This window comes from Triticum aestivum, chromosome 4A (assembly GCF_018294505.1).
Source record: "Triticum aestivum cultivar Chinese Spring chromosome 4A, IWGSC CS RefSeq v2.1, whole genome shotgun sequence".
NCBI classification, from domain to species: Eukaryota; Viridiplantae; Streptophyta; class Magnoliopsida; order Poales; family Poaceae; genus Triticum; species Triticum aestivum.
Window position 1 is genome coordinate 589,787,682 of NC_057803.1, and position 14,479 is coordinate 589,802,160.

Genomic DNA, 14,479 nt, shown 5'->3' on the forward strand with positions numbered 1-14,479 from the left:
ATGAGTTGGCATAGAACAATTCCAACGGAAAATTGATGAACTTGGGAATTAATGCTAACTTTGATGTACTTTGGATTGGAAAATATGCCATCAAACTCCCTTGTGGAGGAAAACTATTGTTGTTATAGGACATGTTATTTAACTTCAATGAGAAGGGATTTAATTTATTGCCCCGTCTTGGAATCTATTGATTATGACATAGTATTTGGAAAAGGAAGAGTGGAAATATTGCTCAGTGGTTAACTTAGTGCATTTTTTGATTTTCACACAATGATACATCCTTCTTGATGTCCATTGGAAGTTGGCAAACCAAATTGTTTATGTTTGGCAAAGATAACTCCACATGGAGGAATATCGACAATGGGAACACATGCTTGGAATCTTATTATCTACATCATCAACGACTTGGTAACATATCTTGGAACTGGATCAAGAGGCTTATTGATTCTGAAATTTTAAACTTTAGTGGGAGGACTGTGGTACATGTGAAGCATATATGATTTTTTTAATACACCTTGTTTATTAAGGTGGAAGGAGATGAAAGGGCTTAACATCGTTTTTTATATACTTACGGTATTTCTATGGACATCCCCACTAGAGGTCAAATTATTTATTTCATCTCACTCTTCGATGATTACACTTTTATATGGTTATGTTTATCTTTTATTATACAAGTCGGAAGGTTTTATTGTGCCAGTCACATGTTATGCTGAAGTGGAAAATCAGTTGATCAAATAATATCATAGTTTTAACAACTGATTGGTGGGGGAAGTACACTTCAGGAATATATCGTTTGTATGTAAAGAGCATGGAACTATTCACCATTGTAATATACCATACACTCCACAATATAATGGAGGAATTGATTGTCTTGCATACTCACTTGTTTCTTTGGAAAGAAGCATTGCATACTGTCAATTGTTGATATCATTCTCCATCTAGTACAGTCACTTGACTGGAAGGAAATCTTCTATTTTGGCATGAAATTATCGATTATTACAAAGCGCACACCAGGATTTTTTTTTCATGGTTATTCTAGTGGATCAAAGGGTGTTTCCTTAGCTATCTGGAAAAAGAATACTGGTGGAAAGTAAAAAAAAATTATTTTTATGGTCAACGGTGGGAATATTAACAATCATACTGGAATATAATCTTGACCACAAAGGAAACTACAAGTGAAACTCCCGACACTAACATGCTTAGGATAAGTGGGAAGAATTAACTTGGAATGTCATCTCTTGACAATTGTTATATGCTTTTTTGGGGAAGTCACTCTAAATTCTAGAGGAATTACTAAATTCTCTTCAGAAGGTTTGTTCATCAATGTCAACTATGGGTGGAAAAATTGCAGGAAGGAATAAACTCAAATGAGGAAGAGCATAGTTTGGGAACTTAATATCATACCAAATAACCGCAAGCCTATTGTCTGGAAGTGATTTTTTTTGTAAGGATATTTGGCTCACTGGACTATTATAATGTCACTCTTATTATTCAATTATTCACACAGAGGGAAATATACTTTGTGGAAACTCTTTCTCCTGGAATTTTGGGAAAGAGGAACTAAAGACATGGTTTGCTAATTGAGTATATTAATGTATGGTCTTATAACAAGCTTCACATCAATGGAATAGCAGGTCATATGGCTTTCTAAATGAAGCAAGGCGGTCATTTACAAACGAACTATTTTGAAGTGTTGCAAATCTTTTAAAATACCTTTGATAAAGGGAATCATACTCATTGAGGAATTATATTTAAACTCCCGAGGAAAATAGAATAATAAATGGTACTGGAATTCGTATGTATCTTCATTATATTATTATACCTTAGCTACCAGAATTTATGCTGCATTCAAGCAGTGGAATGAAAGATGAGCAGCTAAGGGAATCTCACACATCATATAAGATTGTGGAAAGTGCATCACAACCTGTCATTTATTCTGAAATTTATATTAAAGGTAAACACATTGAGGAAGCTATTACTCTATCTACAAGATGAAAAATAAGTCCAGGTACACATATTCAGTTTTTTTTGTTGTAGTACTAATATGGTGCAGGTTCACTGACCGAAGTCAGGAATTTCTTTCAAAACATGGTTAATTATGGAACTTCATTTACTGTTTGGATTTGATATTTATGTGGTTTTGAAAATTTATTCAACGTGGTTATCATATACTTGACTCGATGTGGAATTAATCATATTATTATATATGTGATGAAAAATAATTGATGCGGAATTTCACGTGAGGAAACAAAATACTCAAGGTGCCTACAAAGGTGGAATCACACTCGAGGAAATAATACTCGAGGCGCCGAGGACAGCTATGCTGGAACAATTAGGCGGAAACTAAAGGTCTCTAGTGATCATAAGTGTCACAGCAAGAAAACATATTGAAGGGAAGTATCACCGTATATATATTTGTGGGTTTTCAACATAGTGTTAATATGATTACTGATCCCTTGACTAAGCCTCTTAGTCAGGAGGTATTTGGCAAGTATGTTAAGGCTATGGGTTTACGAATATTTGAATGATCGTTTTGGACAAGTGGGAGATGTTGGAATTATGTGTCCAGCAACTATATTCAAATTACTTGGAATTGTTAAATATTCGGAATACCTCATTATGGAATTATACATGTACTTGTACATGGAATTGTTTTACATGTTTAGCATGGAAAATTATCACTTGTTGAAACGTACTTAAGTTATATGCTTAAGGAAGCTGGTCGATTATCAGTGGAATACAATATATCATTTATATTGAAAAGGCTACCCGGGTACACTGATAATTGAAAGGAGCTAGATCGTATAGTTAGATTACAGCCCTAATGTTGATCTACGTAACTAGAGGAATCTACACTCTATTATGGCGCGTTGCTCACAAGCGTGTGCTCCGGGGACATAACGGGTAGAATCCATTAACAGACAAATATGATCGTGGTTGGTAATTTGATCTGGACTCTATCCCGGAAACTAGTGAAAAAGACTAGGAATCTTATATCTGTATAAGAGGTGGACTCTTTGGAAAAACAATATAAGAAGGTCCCTACCCCCTAGCCTCAGAGATGCGAATTGTGAGCGGCACCACGGATAAGCGCAGAGGAATTAGGGGGTAGACCGCAAATCCTAAATTTCTAACAGTGCTAAGGCCAGGGGGTAATTGCAAAAGGTGCGGCGCTGACCGGATGGAGTGGGCTGTGCCGACTTGGCTCCACCGTCGTCGTCTGATTGGATAGGACCAAATTTGCACATTAAATACAAGTTGTAGGATGAAATAATTTGCTTTCTCAAGTTTTGGACTAAATCATTACATTCTGGACAAGTTCCAGGACTTCCGGTGCTATTGATAAGTCAGCTGTTGGGTAGTATAAAACTCAAACGTGTGCTGTTGACAAGTCGGCTCCGTGCATGTCACATCTTATATCCCAAGTCGAAGGTAGCGAAGGGTCGCTGTCCTCTACCTCTGCAGATCGCAACTCGCAAGAGGCAGGCAGCTCCGCCGTTAGCGTGACGGCGACCTCTACCCACATCACCGGAGTTGAGCAGCACCGCATCACGGCACAGCAAGTGCCTGCCGTTCACTGAACCTGGACGCTCATCCTACCTGCAAACAATGTGTGGCAGTCGGCGAAAATTCGGTAGCAGTAGTGTTCTCGAGCCACTGTCAGCTGGCCGGTCGTGCAAATCGTGGCCACCGGCAGATCGGTACTGATGCCTGCAAGTTCGGCGTGGACCGTCGATGTTAGGACACGGCTCAATTTCTGCACAACACATGTACTCCCTCCGTTCCGAATTATTTGTTGCAGGTATGAATGTATCTAAATGTATTTTAGTTCTAGATACATTCATTTCTGCGATGAGTAATTTGGAACGGAGGGAATAGAATAAGAAGAGCAGCTCAATTCCAGCACAAGTGTCATCGACAGAAATGCCTCGGTGCATCTCCAAAATGCTAGGATCGGGCGATTCGGATACTTTTAGGCCTTCAACGCACTGAATATTCAAATTTCCACAAACATTCGAACAGGTCTGATTGTTGATCCGTGTCCGGGATGCCCTTAGTCCCGGAGGGGGTTCAGTTTCACGAGAGTGCTAGACTTGGATCATTCCATTTCCCCAACCTCCACGGAGGTCAGACTTGTTGTTGAAGACAGTTGAGCCGTCACCTTGTCCGATCCCAACATCCTCTTCATCAACATCCAAAAGTAGGCACCGACAGACAGCTTTCTCCGAGCAGAGAACATCGCCAACAGAAACGAGAGGCTGCCAAATTAGCATCGATCGCTCTTTATTAATGCTTCGATTAGATAGGCGGTTTGGGTTTCTGTACAAGATGATGATGGTGATGTCAAACTCCGAAGCAGAAAAATAAGGATTAATTCTACGCTCGCAATGGCAACCCCCCCAGCTCAGTAACGCTACTATGTCGTCCTCCTCCTCCTCCTCCGGCGGCACCGGTGACGGCCTTCTTCTCGGACTCGCCACCGTCTCATCCTCCGACTCCTATAGCTGAAGCTTATGTTGCTGCGGCGGCTGCTGCTTCTGCTGCTGCGGCTGGAGCCTGCCCTTGAGGAACCCCCTGCACACCTTCTTCCAGAACTCCTTGTCCGGCTGCCGCACGTCGAAGCTCGCCTTGGCCACGTCCACCTGACAGTCCTGCACACACACAACCATCGATTAGCTTTCAAACATAAGGAAATGGCGCTTGCAACTCAAGTATCTGAAGAAAAAAACCAAGCGGCGCCGAGGTTTACCAGGAGGAGGTTCTGGCGGAGGAGGCGGTCAGCGATGCTCATGAGGATGTCCTTGCTGTACTCGGGGTGGCCCTGGACGCCCATGGCGCGGTCGCCCAGCCGGAACATCTCGACGCCGGTCTTGTCTGACCGGGCCAGCACCTCGGCGTGAGGAGGCAGCTCCCACACCTGAGAGTTGTAAGAACAGCATAACATCAGCACACTGAAAACGACATTGACATGCAGCAAAACAGTAAAAATCTGAATCTGTATGTGTACCTCATCCTGGTGGAACTCGATGATGGGCAGGTGCACCGGCATCTTGAGGGGCGCGAAGAGCCTCGCCGCCGCGGCGGTGGGGTGGATGCAGCTGACGCCGATGTCCCACCCCTTGCAGGACCTCCCGGTCTTGCCGCCCAGCGCCCGGCACAGGATCTGCAATGCAAAGAAGAAAATTACTGTTAATTCACCGCTCGCTGTCTATGCCAACATTCATCATTTGCAGGAAGAAAGAGACTGCTAGTACGGGACCCGGCCGGCAGATCGCATCCCAACCCAACCCGTTTCGATTGGAGCCATTATTTTCAGGGTTAAGCAGCGTCGTTTTCTTCTGACAGAAGCGTTCAGCGACCGTGAATCATGGGCAACCAATGCATCAGTGCAGTTACATCATCTATCGTACTACTCGATCAATGGGAGAAAAGAATTCAGGTCTTGCACTAGCAGCTGTCGCGAACATGCCATGCCATGCCATGAGCCCATGCCCCACTCGACGGCTGGGCTTGTACGGCTCCGGGAAGGGAGCTCTGACTTTTGCATCGTACAAGTACACCGTATAATTGCGTCCCAAGTCTAAACTTTTCTTTAGAACATCTCTACGGTGAGGTCAGGGCTCGTCCTAGTAGTAATATTCTACAGATTGGAAATTAGTTTGACGGCTAGAATAAATGCTATCCAAGAGCTGCAACCCAAGACGAGCTTCCCTACCCGGTAGATCGCCTCTTGGATCATAGAGAGGGGCGGCCAGGTCCCTCAACAGGCAACAGCCGACACATTCAGCCAGGAGGGGTATAAGAAGGCGACCTTGACCAAATTTCCTTGAAATTTGTTTCCAAGCCCGGATGGCCCCGTCACCGACATGTCCTTGTGGCTTCGCACGCCAAAAGGGTCAGTCGGTTCGAAAGGGTCAGTCGGTTAGTTAGATGCATCATTTCAAATGTTAGCTTGCTTGCAAGTTGCAGCATTTCAAATGTTCAAACAAACAAGCAGAACAATTAGGCTGCGGCTCTCGGCGGTAATCTAATCAAATGTGCAACTGGCGCGCTGGCTGACTGGGTGTGGGTAGCAATGGGGAAGATGCTTGATTAACGGCACAAGTGGCGGGCAACGCCACGTTGGCCCACGTGGATAGACAGGATTGCTGTTAACCTCTATCTAAGCTGCCACGTCACGTGCTTGGTCGGAGGAGCCAGCCGGAGTGCACGTCATTAATCTTAGCTGGTGGCTCCCGGGGGATTCCTGGCCACGGGCGCTGAGATCTCGCTCTGCTTGCACTCTTGTCAAATCCTGTTGAGTTAATTTTTATTTAACGATACATGAATGAACACTTGGTAAAAGCAAGTTACGAATGTGTATTTACAGACACAAAGTTTATTAAAAAAAGTAGCTTTGTGTTGCCCCAAAACTTATTTTTACCCGGTCTAGATGCATCGATCCTCTGATCTACTTCAAAGTTCAAACTAAGAGAACCTCGTGAATGTCTACCAGTTGAATTATTTTCTACTTGAGATTTGAGCTTCGTGCCAGCGCTTTCAAAAACATTTTGCATTTCTCGCTGAGAATCAGCGTGTGTTTTTACGTTTACCCTGCTGGTTTTACCGGACGAGTGCGTGGTAAAGAAAATGGGAGAAGCATGGAAGGCCCTAGAAGGGCGCCACTCCTCTCAGCCGGTGCGGCCTGTCCGATTGCGAGGCGCCAACCTCGGAGCCCACCAGCTCGACCTCACACGGAAAGAACAAGGCCGGCCAGCTCGAGGGCGCGGCCTCAATTACCATCCTACCCTCCGGACCAGACGCCGAGGCCGACCAAACCAAGAAATCCAACGACGGAATCGACGGAGGGACGCACCTGGTGGCCGAAGCAGACGCCGAGGACGCGCTTGCCGGCGGCGAGCTGGCGGCGGATGAGGTCGACGAGGGCGAGGATCCAGGGCTCGTCGCCGTGGGCGTCGCTGCAGCTGCCGGAGATGACGAACCCGTCGAGCCCCGCCGCGTCCTCCTCCGACGGCAGCTCGCCGCGCACGGCGCGGTACACCTGCCAGCGCTCGCCGTCCTCGGCCAGCAGCGCGCGGAACACCTCGAAGTAGCCCCCGTACGCGTCCCGCACGTACGCCGAGTCCTCCCCGCACTGCAGCAGCGCGTACGACCCCCCTCCCGCCGCCGCCGCGGTCACCACCGGCACCACCGGGGCGGCGACGCCGCCCTCGACGACGGCGGCGGCGTTCTCGAGCGGCCCCATTCCCATGGCGACCCGACCGCGGCCGAGGGATCGTGGAATGGGCGGGGAAGGACGACGGGGGAATGGGCCTCGGCGCTAGGGATTGCGCTCGCTCGCTGGCTGGCTGGCTAAATTGGCTCGCTGTGGGGGAGGAGATGAGGGGGCCGTATTTAAAGCCGTTTCTCCCGTGCCGCGCCACAGTAACTCCGGTTTACCGCGCGCGGTTTGCCGTTTTTCTCCCTCCCGAGCGCATCACGGGCCGGTTCAAATCATTTCCTTCTCGCTTTTCGTCCCTAGTCTCCGCCGTCTTCTCTGGGGGTTAATTTTCTCCCCGTTTTGACCGCTCAATCCACGCGACCAATTAATTTACGTACTCCCTTCGGTCCATATTACTTGTCGCTCAAATGGATGTATGTAGCACTAAAATACGTCTAGATACATTCGTTTGAGCGACAAGTAATATGGATCGGAGGGAGTACTGTAGTAGTACTTCCTTCCAGCGATTGTGTGTGTGACACAGTGACAGTGCTGTAGCAGTGGCAAAAGAGAAATTTTTGCTCCTACACCATTTCTTCGTTATTTTTCTTTTCTGTTTTCGTAACACTCACATTTTGCTTGGTGTGCACTGGCAGTACCATACATTAAAAAAAACTATATTTTGCTTGAGCGAAAATAAATAAACAAAATAAACAAAACGTATTGACAGTGTAGTGGCATTGACAGAAGAGAAAATTGGCAACTATTTCTTGGTTATTTCTCTTTCTCTTTCTCTTTGTGTGTGTTGGTAGCACTGAGTTTTTGCTGAGTGTGCATTTAGGCGCACAGGACAAGCCCCACGGTCCGCATCATCGGTGCGTCGAGGTTCGCCCTTCATCATCAGCTGGTGCATCGGACGGGGCCATTCCGACTTGTCTGCCACGGAGCGATTCCGTTTAGATACTCGTGTCACGGTGTCCGCCGCTGACGCGGACACCGGCACCTTTGCGTCCATTTGCGCGCGCGGGCCAGCAGAAAACAACGGCCCAGCACGCTTTCCGAGGTGTACGAAACTGCCATCACAAGGCTCACTTTTTATTTTATTTTTTGAAACTGACACAAGGCTCATTTTCTTTATCTTGGGAAAAACTTCAACGTGCCGTGTCAAAGGCTCAAAGGCAGTAACCGGCCCAGGGTTTCTGCCGGCTTTCCGAATGGACCTGGACGTGGTTTTGGAAGTGGTAGAAGGCGTCCAGGTTCAATGAACCTGCGTGCCATAGAAACTCTGAAAGGATGGATGGATAGATCGCACGTCGCTTAATGCGAGGCATGAAATTAATTCCATTTGGTGTCGATGGGATCGGATATACCCCTGCCTTCACTTTCGGACTTCCAAAGAATCGCTCGGCGTCAAACGGTGGGATTGATTCGTCTCGATCAGCAAGTGTGGATTCGTGAAAATAACATCTTGGCAAAATTTGTGCTCCAATGTGGAGAGTGAAAGAATATTCGATGGTCTCCTTTTGGTAAATATAAAGAGGACGACATTTTATTAATTTCCCCGATTCCTTTCCGCAAAAAATAATAATGTCTCGATTCCTATCTGTTTCAAGGTTTCCCATCACCAGTCTTTAGTCAATTTGCTGATATTATTGATTGTATATATTACTTCCCTACCCAAGTACTCCCTCCGTTCCAAAATAGATGACTCAACTTTGTACTAACTTTAATACAAAGTTGGGTCATCTATTTTGGAACAGAGGGAGTACATATTACTTCCCACTCAATTTTTTTTACTGCTCCTCTTTAACTAAATACTCCCTCTGTAAACTAATATAAGAGCGTTTAGATCACTATTTTAGTATTTTAAACGTTCTTATATTAGTTTACGGAGGGAGTATCAAAAAAGATGTTATATTTAGTTACAGAGGGTAGTACATGACTACTGCATTGTTCTTGTTTGTCCTGTTTTAACTTTGTAGTTTCAAGTTTTGTTGCAAAAATTTGGAAAAGGCCCAACATAAAATATTTGTTTGTTTATCTTTTAGAGCATTTTCTTAGAGTGCTCCTATACATTCAAAGTTCCACTTAATTTAGAGGACATATTGCGTCAAACTCAACCCCCCCTCCCCCAACACACACACACACACACAACAAAGAGTGACCCTATCCTGCCCCTCGACCCGCTAACTATGTCGAGGTATCATGTCAGCTATACTCGATAAATCAACAACTATGCAAAATGTGTATAGTAGTTCGTCTACCTCTAAGTCGACTATGATTTCATTCAATTCAAAAAGTGCAACCAGGTCTCATTTGAAATCGAGCCGCATGGTAAATGTGGCTACCAACCTAATCACCTAAAAGCAAACAGTGTAAATGTGACTATGATATGGTGCAGCAAGAACGAAAACTCGCAACATTGTGTATTCCATCCGTTTCTAAATATAAGGCTTTTAGAGATTTCAATATGGACTATATACGAATGTATATAGACGTATTTTAGAGTGTAGATTCACTCATTTTGCTCCGTACATAGTCGTATTAAAATCTCTAAAAATGTTTATATTTAGATACGGAGGGAGTATATATTATATGACCCCTAGCATGAAAAGAGGCCGACCTAGCTGCTCCTCGTCATACGCCACACAATCTAGGCCGTGTTGAGTGAGCAGACAACCAACAAAGCTAGCTAGGCATGGAATGGGGCAATGCGGGGCCAGTTGCGTGTCATATAGAAATAGGCATATCGCCCACTGGCATTGGTCGACGTCGTACGTAGACAAGTAGGAGAGCGAAGTGTAAAGAACACTAGCTACTGTGCACCACCACTGTTACAAGATGCAGAGGGCGTTGTTTTGCACGAGAATTCTTGTAAGTAGTAGTTTACGTGTGTGCCGTACTGTAGCTACAGCGCGCACATGCATGCACGCGCGCGACGACGACGACGACGACGCCGCGGGGATGCCGATTGCCGAGGCGAGGACCGCATGTGGCGGCATGTGATCGCCGGCGATACGGACAGATCCTGCTTGTCTCGCCGGCCGGCTCCAACATTTCTGTTTTTCCTTTTACCCCTGTATTTTTTTTACAAATATTTACATATATATTCATCTACTGTCATAGCAGTAAAAGTAAACCAAAAGTAACAGAAATTACATCAAGGTCCGTAGACTATTAAGAATGAAGCTAGAAAATTTTCAGTTCTACAAAACATGCAGCTGAAAACCTCTATATGAGGTCTAGTCTAGTTAGGGTCTAAAATGTTCTTTTCTCTTCCCTTCTTGTGTGCGTAAGCTACGGATCTACATGTCTGAACTTTTGACTTAGTTTTGTCTTTGTTTTCTGGTGCGTGCATCCATGTGTGTCCAGCACTTTCAAGCGGAGGGTTTAGTCAATTCAACCACACGAACACGCTCTTTAATTAGTCTTTGGGTATGGGAATCTAATTAGAGTAAAAGGTTTAAATCTTGCCAGTTTCAAATCATTGAAGCTGCCAAGAAACTTCGTGGCTACGCAACACATATTTCAAGTGGTTCTCCAACCAGCTTGCTAGCCAACTCAGTAATTTGTTCCGTAAATGCATAGTTGGGCTCTATAAAACCCAGGTTCTAGAGTACGCTAGTGCTATAATAACTCACCCCGGTGTATCTCCAGGACTTCACTAATAAATCCATGTTCTAGAGGATGTTTTAGCATCATGTGTTCTTTTATTCATACAGCTGTTTGCCAAAATTAACTTTGGCGACTTAGACTTGATTAAGTCTCTGTAGATGCTATGTTCATCGTATCTTACAGCGAGATTTGGGCGCCCGACCGGTGCACATGCAATTGTAATTGCGTAGACGCGTGGGCATGCAATTAAGTCTCAGTCGACTATGATCTCGCCACCTCTTATTTTATATTCACACCCGTGAAAAGAATTGGATGTTAAATATCAGGCCTAGTATGTTTTACGTGCAAGACACATAAATATCTACGCAGAAGCTTGCAGGTGCCAACATGATAAAACATATACATATCAAACTGCTATAATTTTTGTATTCCCCAGCTACACACAAAATTGTGGGTTTTAATCTCTAATACTACTTAACAGAAAATACACTAAAAATGGCTCATTTGTTTTGTTTTAAGTCGAACCATTTAAAATACGATCAAGTTTATCAAGAAAAATATTAATCTACTATATTTCTAAGTTTCCTAGGGTTGAAGACCTCTCATTCAATTGAGGACACTGATTTTGGATTGAGTCCCCAATTTTGACTTGGTAAAAAAACGAAATCAAGGGGCTCACTCATCCAAGTGAGGTGCTCAATTTTAAATTTGCTTCCCGATTTTGACTAGCCATGGATTTCTCAAATCAATCCACAATAACCAGCTTATAAAAATATATCTGTCTCGCGCACGCTCTCATCACCTGACAAAAAATAAATGTCAAAATGCAACACTGTAGCACCAATATGATTTTGGATTGAATTCCCAATTTTTGACCTAGTCAACAATATCTCAAGGAGCTCTCTCATTCAAGTGAGGTGTCATTTTGACTGGTCAATGATTTCTCAAATCAATCCACAACAACAAGCTTATAAAAATGCATTAGTCTCACACCCTCTCATCACCTTAAAAAATAAATGCCAACATGTGACATTGCAACACCAATATAATACATGTGGTCACCACTGCAAGAAACCCTCCGCGTAAATGTGGGCTAATAGTTCGCAAATAACACATAATTATACCCCTAGAAAAAGACCTAAAAATACCGCATTATAAGAAAGAAACACACTAAAGGAAATATGCCCTAGAGGCAATAATAAAGTTATTATTTATTTCCTTGTATCATGATAAATGTTTATTATTCATGCTAGAATTGTATTAACCGGAAACATAATACATGTGTGAATACATAGACAAACAGAGTGTCACTAGTATGCCTCTACTTGACTAGCTCGTTGATCAAAGATGGTTATGTTTCCTAACCATAGACATGAGTTGTCATTTGATTAACGGGATCACATCATTAGGAGAATGATGTGATTGACTTAACCCATTCCGTTAGCATAGCACTTGATCGTTTAGTTTGTTGCTATTGCTTTCTTCATGACTTATACATATTCCTATGACTATGAGATTATGTAACTCTCGTTTACCGGAGGAACACTTTGTGTGCTACCAAATGTCACAACGTAATTGGGTGATTATAAAGGTGTTCTACAGGTGTCTCCGAAGGTACTTGTTGGGTTGGCGTATTTCGAGATTAGGATTTGTCACTCCGATTGTCGGAGAGGTATCTCTGGGCCCTCTCGGTAATGCACATCACTTAAAGCCTTGCAAGCATTGTAGCTAATGAGTTAGTTGCGGGATGATGTATTACAGAATGAGTAAAGAGACTTGCCGGTAACGAGATTGAACTAGGTATTAAGATATCGACGATCGAATCTCGGGCAAGTAACATACCGATGACAAAGGGAACAACGTATGTTGTTATGCGATCTGACCGATAAAGATCTTCGTAGAATATGTAGGAGCCAATATGAGCATCCAGGTTCCGCTATTGGTTATTGACCGGAGACGTGTCCCGGTCATGCCTACATTGTTCTCGAACCCGTAGGGTCCGCACGCTTAACGTTACGATGACAGTTTCATTATGAGTTTATATGTTTTGATGTACCGAAGGTTGTTCGGAGTCCCAGATGTGATCACAGACATGTAGGAGTCTCGAAATGGTCGAGACATAAAGATTGATATATTGGAAGCCTATGTTTGGACATCGGAAGTGTTCCGGGTGAAATCGGCATTTTACCGGAGTACCGGGAGGTTACCAGAACCCCCCGGTAACCTAATGCTTAATGGGTCTAGTGGAGGAAGTAGAGAGGAGGCCAAGGGGCAGCCGCGCGCCCCTCCCCCCAAGTCTGAATTGGACAAGGAGGGGGGCGGCGCCCCTCCCCCCCTTCCTTTCCCCTCTTTCTCTCCTTCCCCCCAAGTCCTAGTCCAACATGGAAAGGGGGGAGTCCTACTCCCGGTGGGAGTAGGACTCCTCCTGGCGCGCCCCTTGCCTGGCCGCACCTCCTCCCCCTTGCTCCTTTATATACGGGGGCAGGGGGAAACCCCATGGACACAACAATTGATCATTGATCTCTTAGCCGTGTGCGGTGCCCCCCTCCACCACAATCCTCGATAATATTGTAGCGGTGCTTAGGCGAATCCCTGCGACGGTAGAACATCAAGGTCGTCACCACGCCGTTGTGCTGACGGAACTCTTCTCCGACATTCTGCTGGATCGGAGTCTGGGGATCGTCATCGAGCTGAACGTGTGCTAGAACTCGGAGGTGCCATAGTTTCGGTGCTTGATCGGTCGGGCCGTGAAGACGTACGACTACATCAACCGCGTTGTGCTAACGCTTCCGCTTTCGGTCTACGAGGGTACGTAGACAACACTCTCCTCTCTCGTTGCTATACATCACCATGATCTTGCGTGTGCGTAGGAAAATTTTGAAATTACTACGTTCCCCAACAGTGGCATCCGAGCCTAGGTTTTATGCGTTGATGTTGTGCACGAGTAGAACACAAGTGAGTTGTGGGCGATATAAGTCATACTGCTTACCAGCATGTCATACTTTGGTTCGGCGCTATTGTTGGATGAAGCGGCCCGGACCAACATTACGCGTACGCTTACGCGAGACTGGTTCTACCGACGTGCTTTGCACACAGGTGGCTGGCGGGTGTCAGTTTCTCCAACTTTAGTTGAACCAAGTGTGGCTACGCCCGGTCCTTACGAAGGTTAAAACAGTACCAACTTGACAATCTATCGTTGTGGTTTTGATGCGTAGGTAAGATCGGTTCTTGCTAAGCCCGTAGCAGCCACGTAAAACTTGCAACAACAAAGTAGAGGACGTCTAACTTGTTTTTGCAGGGCATGTTGTGATGTGATATGGTCAAGACATGATGCTAAATTTTATTGTATGAGATGATCATGTTTTGTAACCGAGTTATCGGCAACTGGCAGGAGCCATATGGTTGTCGCTTTATTGTATGCAATGCAATCACGCTGTAATGCTTTACTTTATCACTAAGCGGTAGCGATAGTCGTGGAAGCATAAGATTGGCGAGGCGACAATGATGCTACGATGGAGATCAAGGTGTCGCGCCAGTGACGATGGTGATCATGACGGTACTTCGAAGATGGAGATCACAAGTACAAGATGATGATGGCCATATCATATCACTTATATTGATTGCATGTGATGTTTATCATTTATGCATCTTATCTTGCTTTGA

General features: G+C 44.8%; 1 protein-coding gene across 1 annotated transcript; it reads right to left on the reverse strand.

Moving 5' to 3' along the window:
• Window positions 1-4,260: 4,260 nt before the first annotated feature.
• On the reverse strand, window positions 4,261-7,387 carry LOC123087255 (gamma-glutamyl peptidase 5). Its single transcript, XM_044509220.1, has 4 exons — window positions 6,857-7,387; window positions 5,009-5,164; window positions 4,751-4,918; window positions 4,261-4,652 (listed from the first exon to the last, which is right to left on the reverse strand). The coding sequence occupies exons 1-4, from the start codon at window positions 7,250-7,252 to the stop codon at window positions 4,500-4,502; spliced, it is 873 nt and encodes a 290-aa protein (XP_044365155.1). The 5' UTR covers window positions 7,253-7,387; the 3' UTR covers window positions 4,261-4,499.
• Between the last annotated feature and the right edge of the window lie 7,092 nt (window positions 7,388-14,479).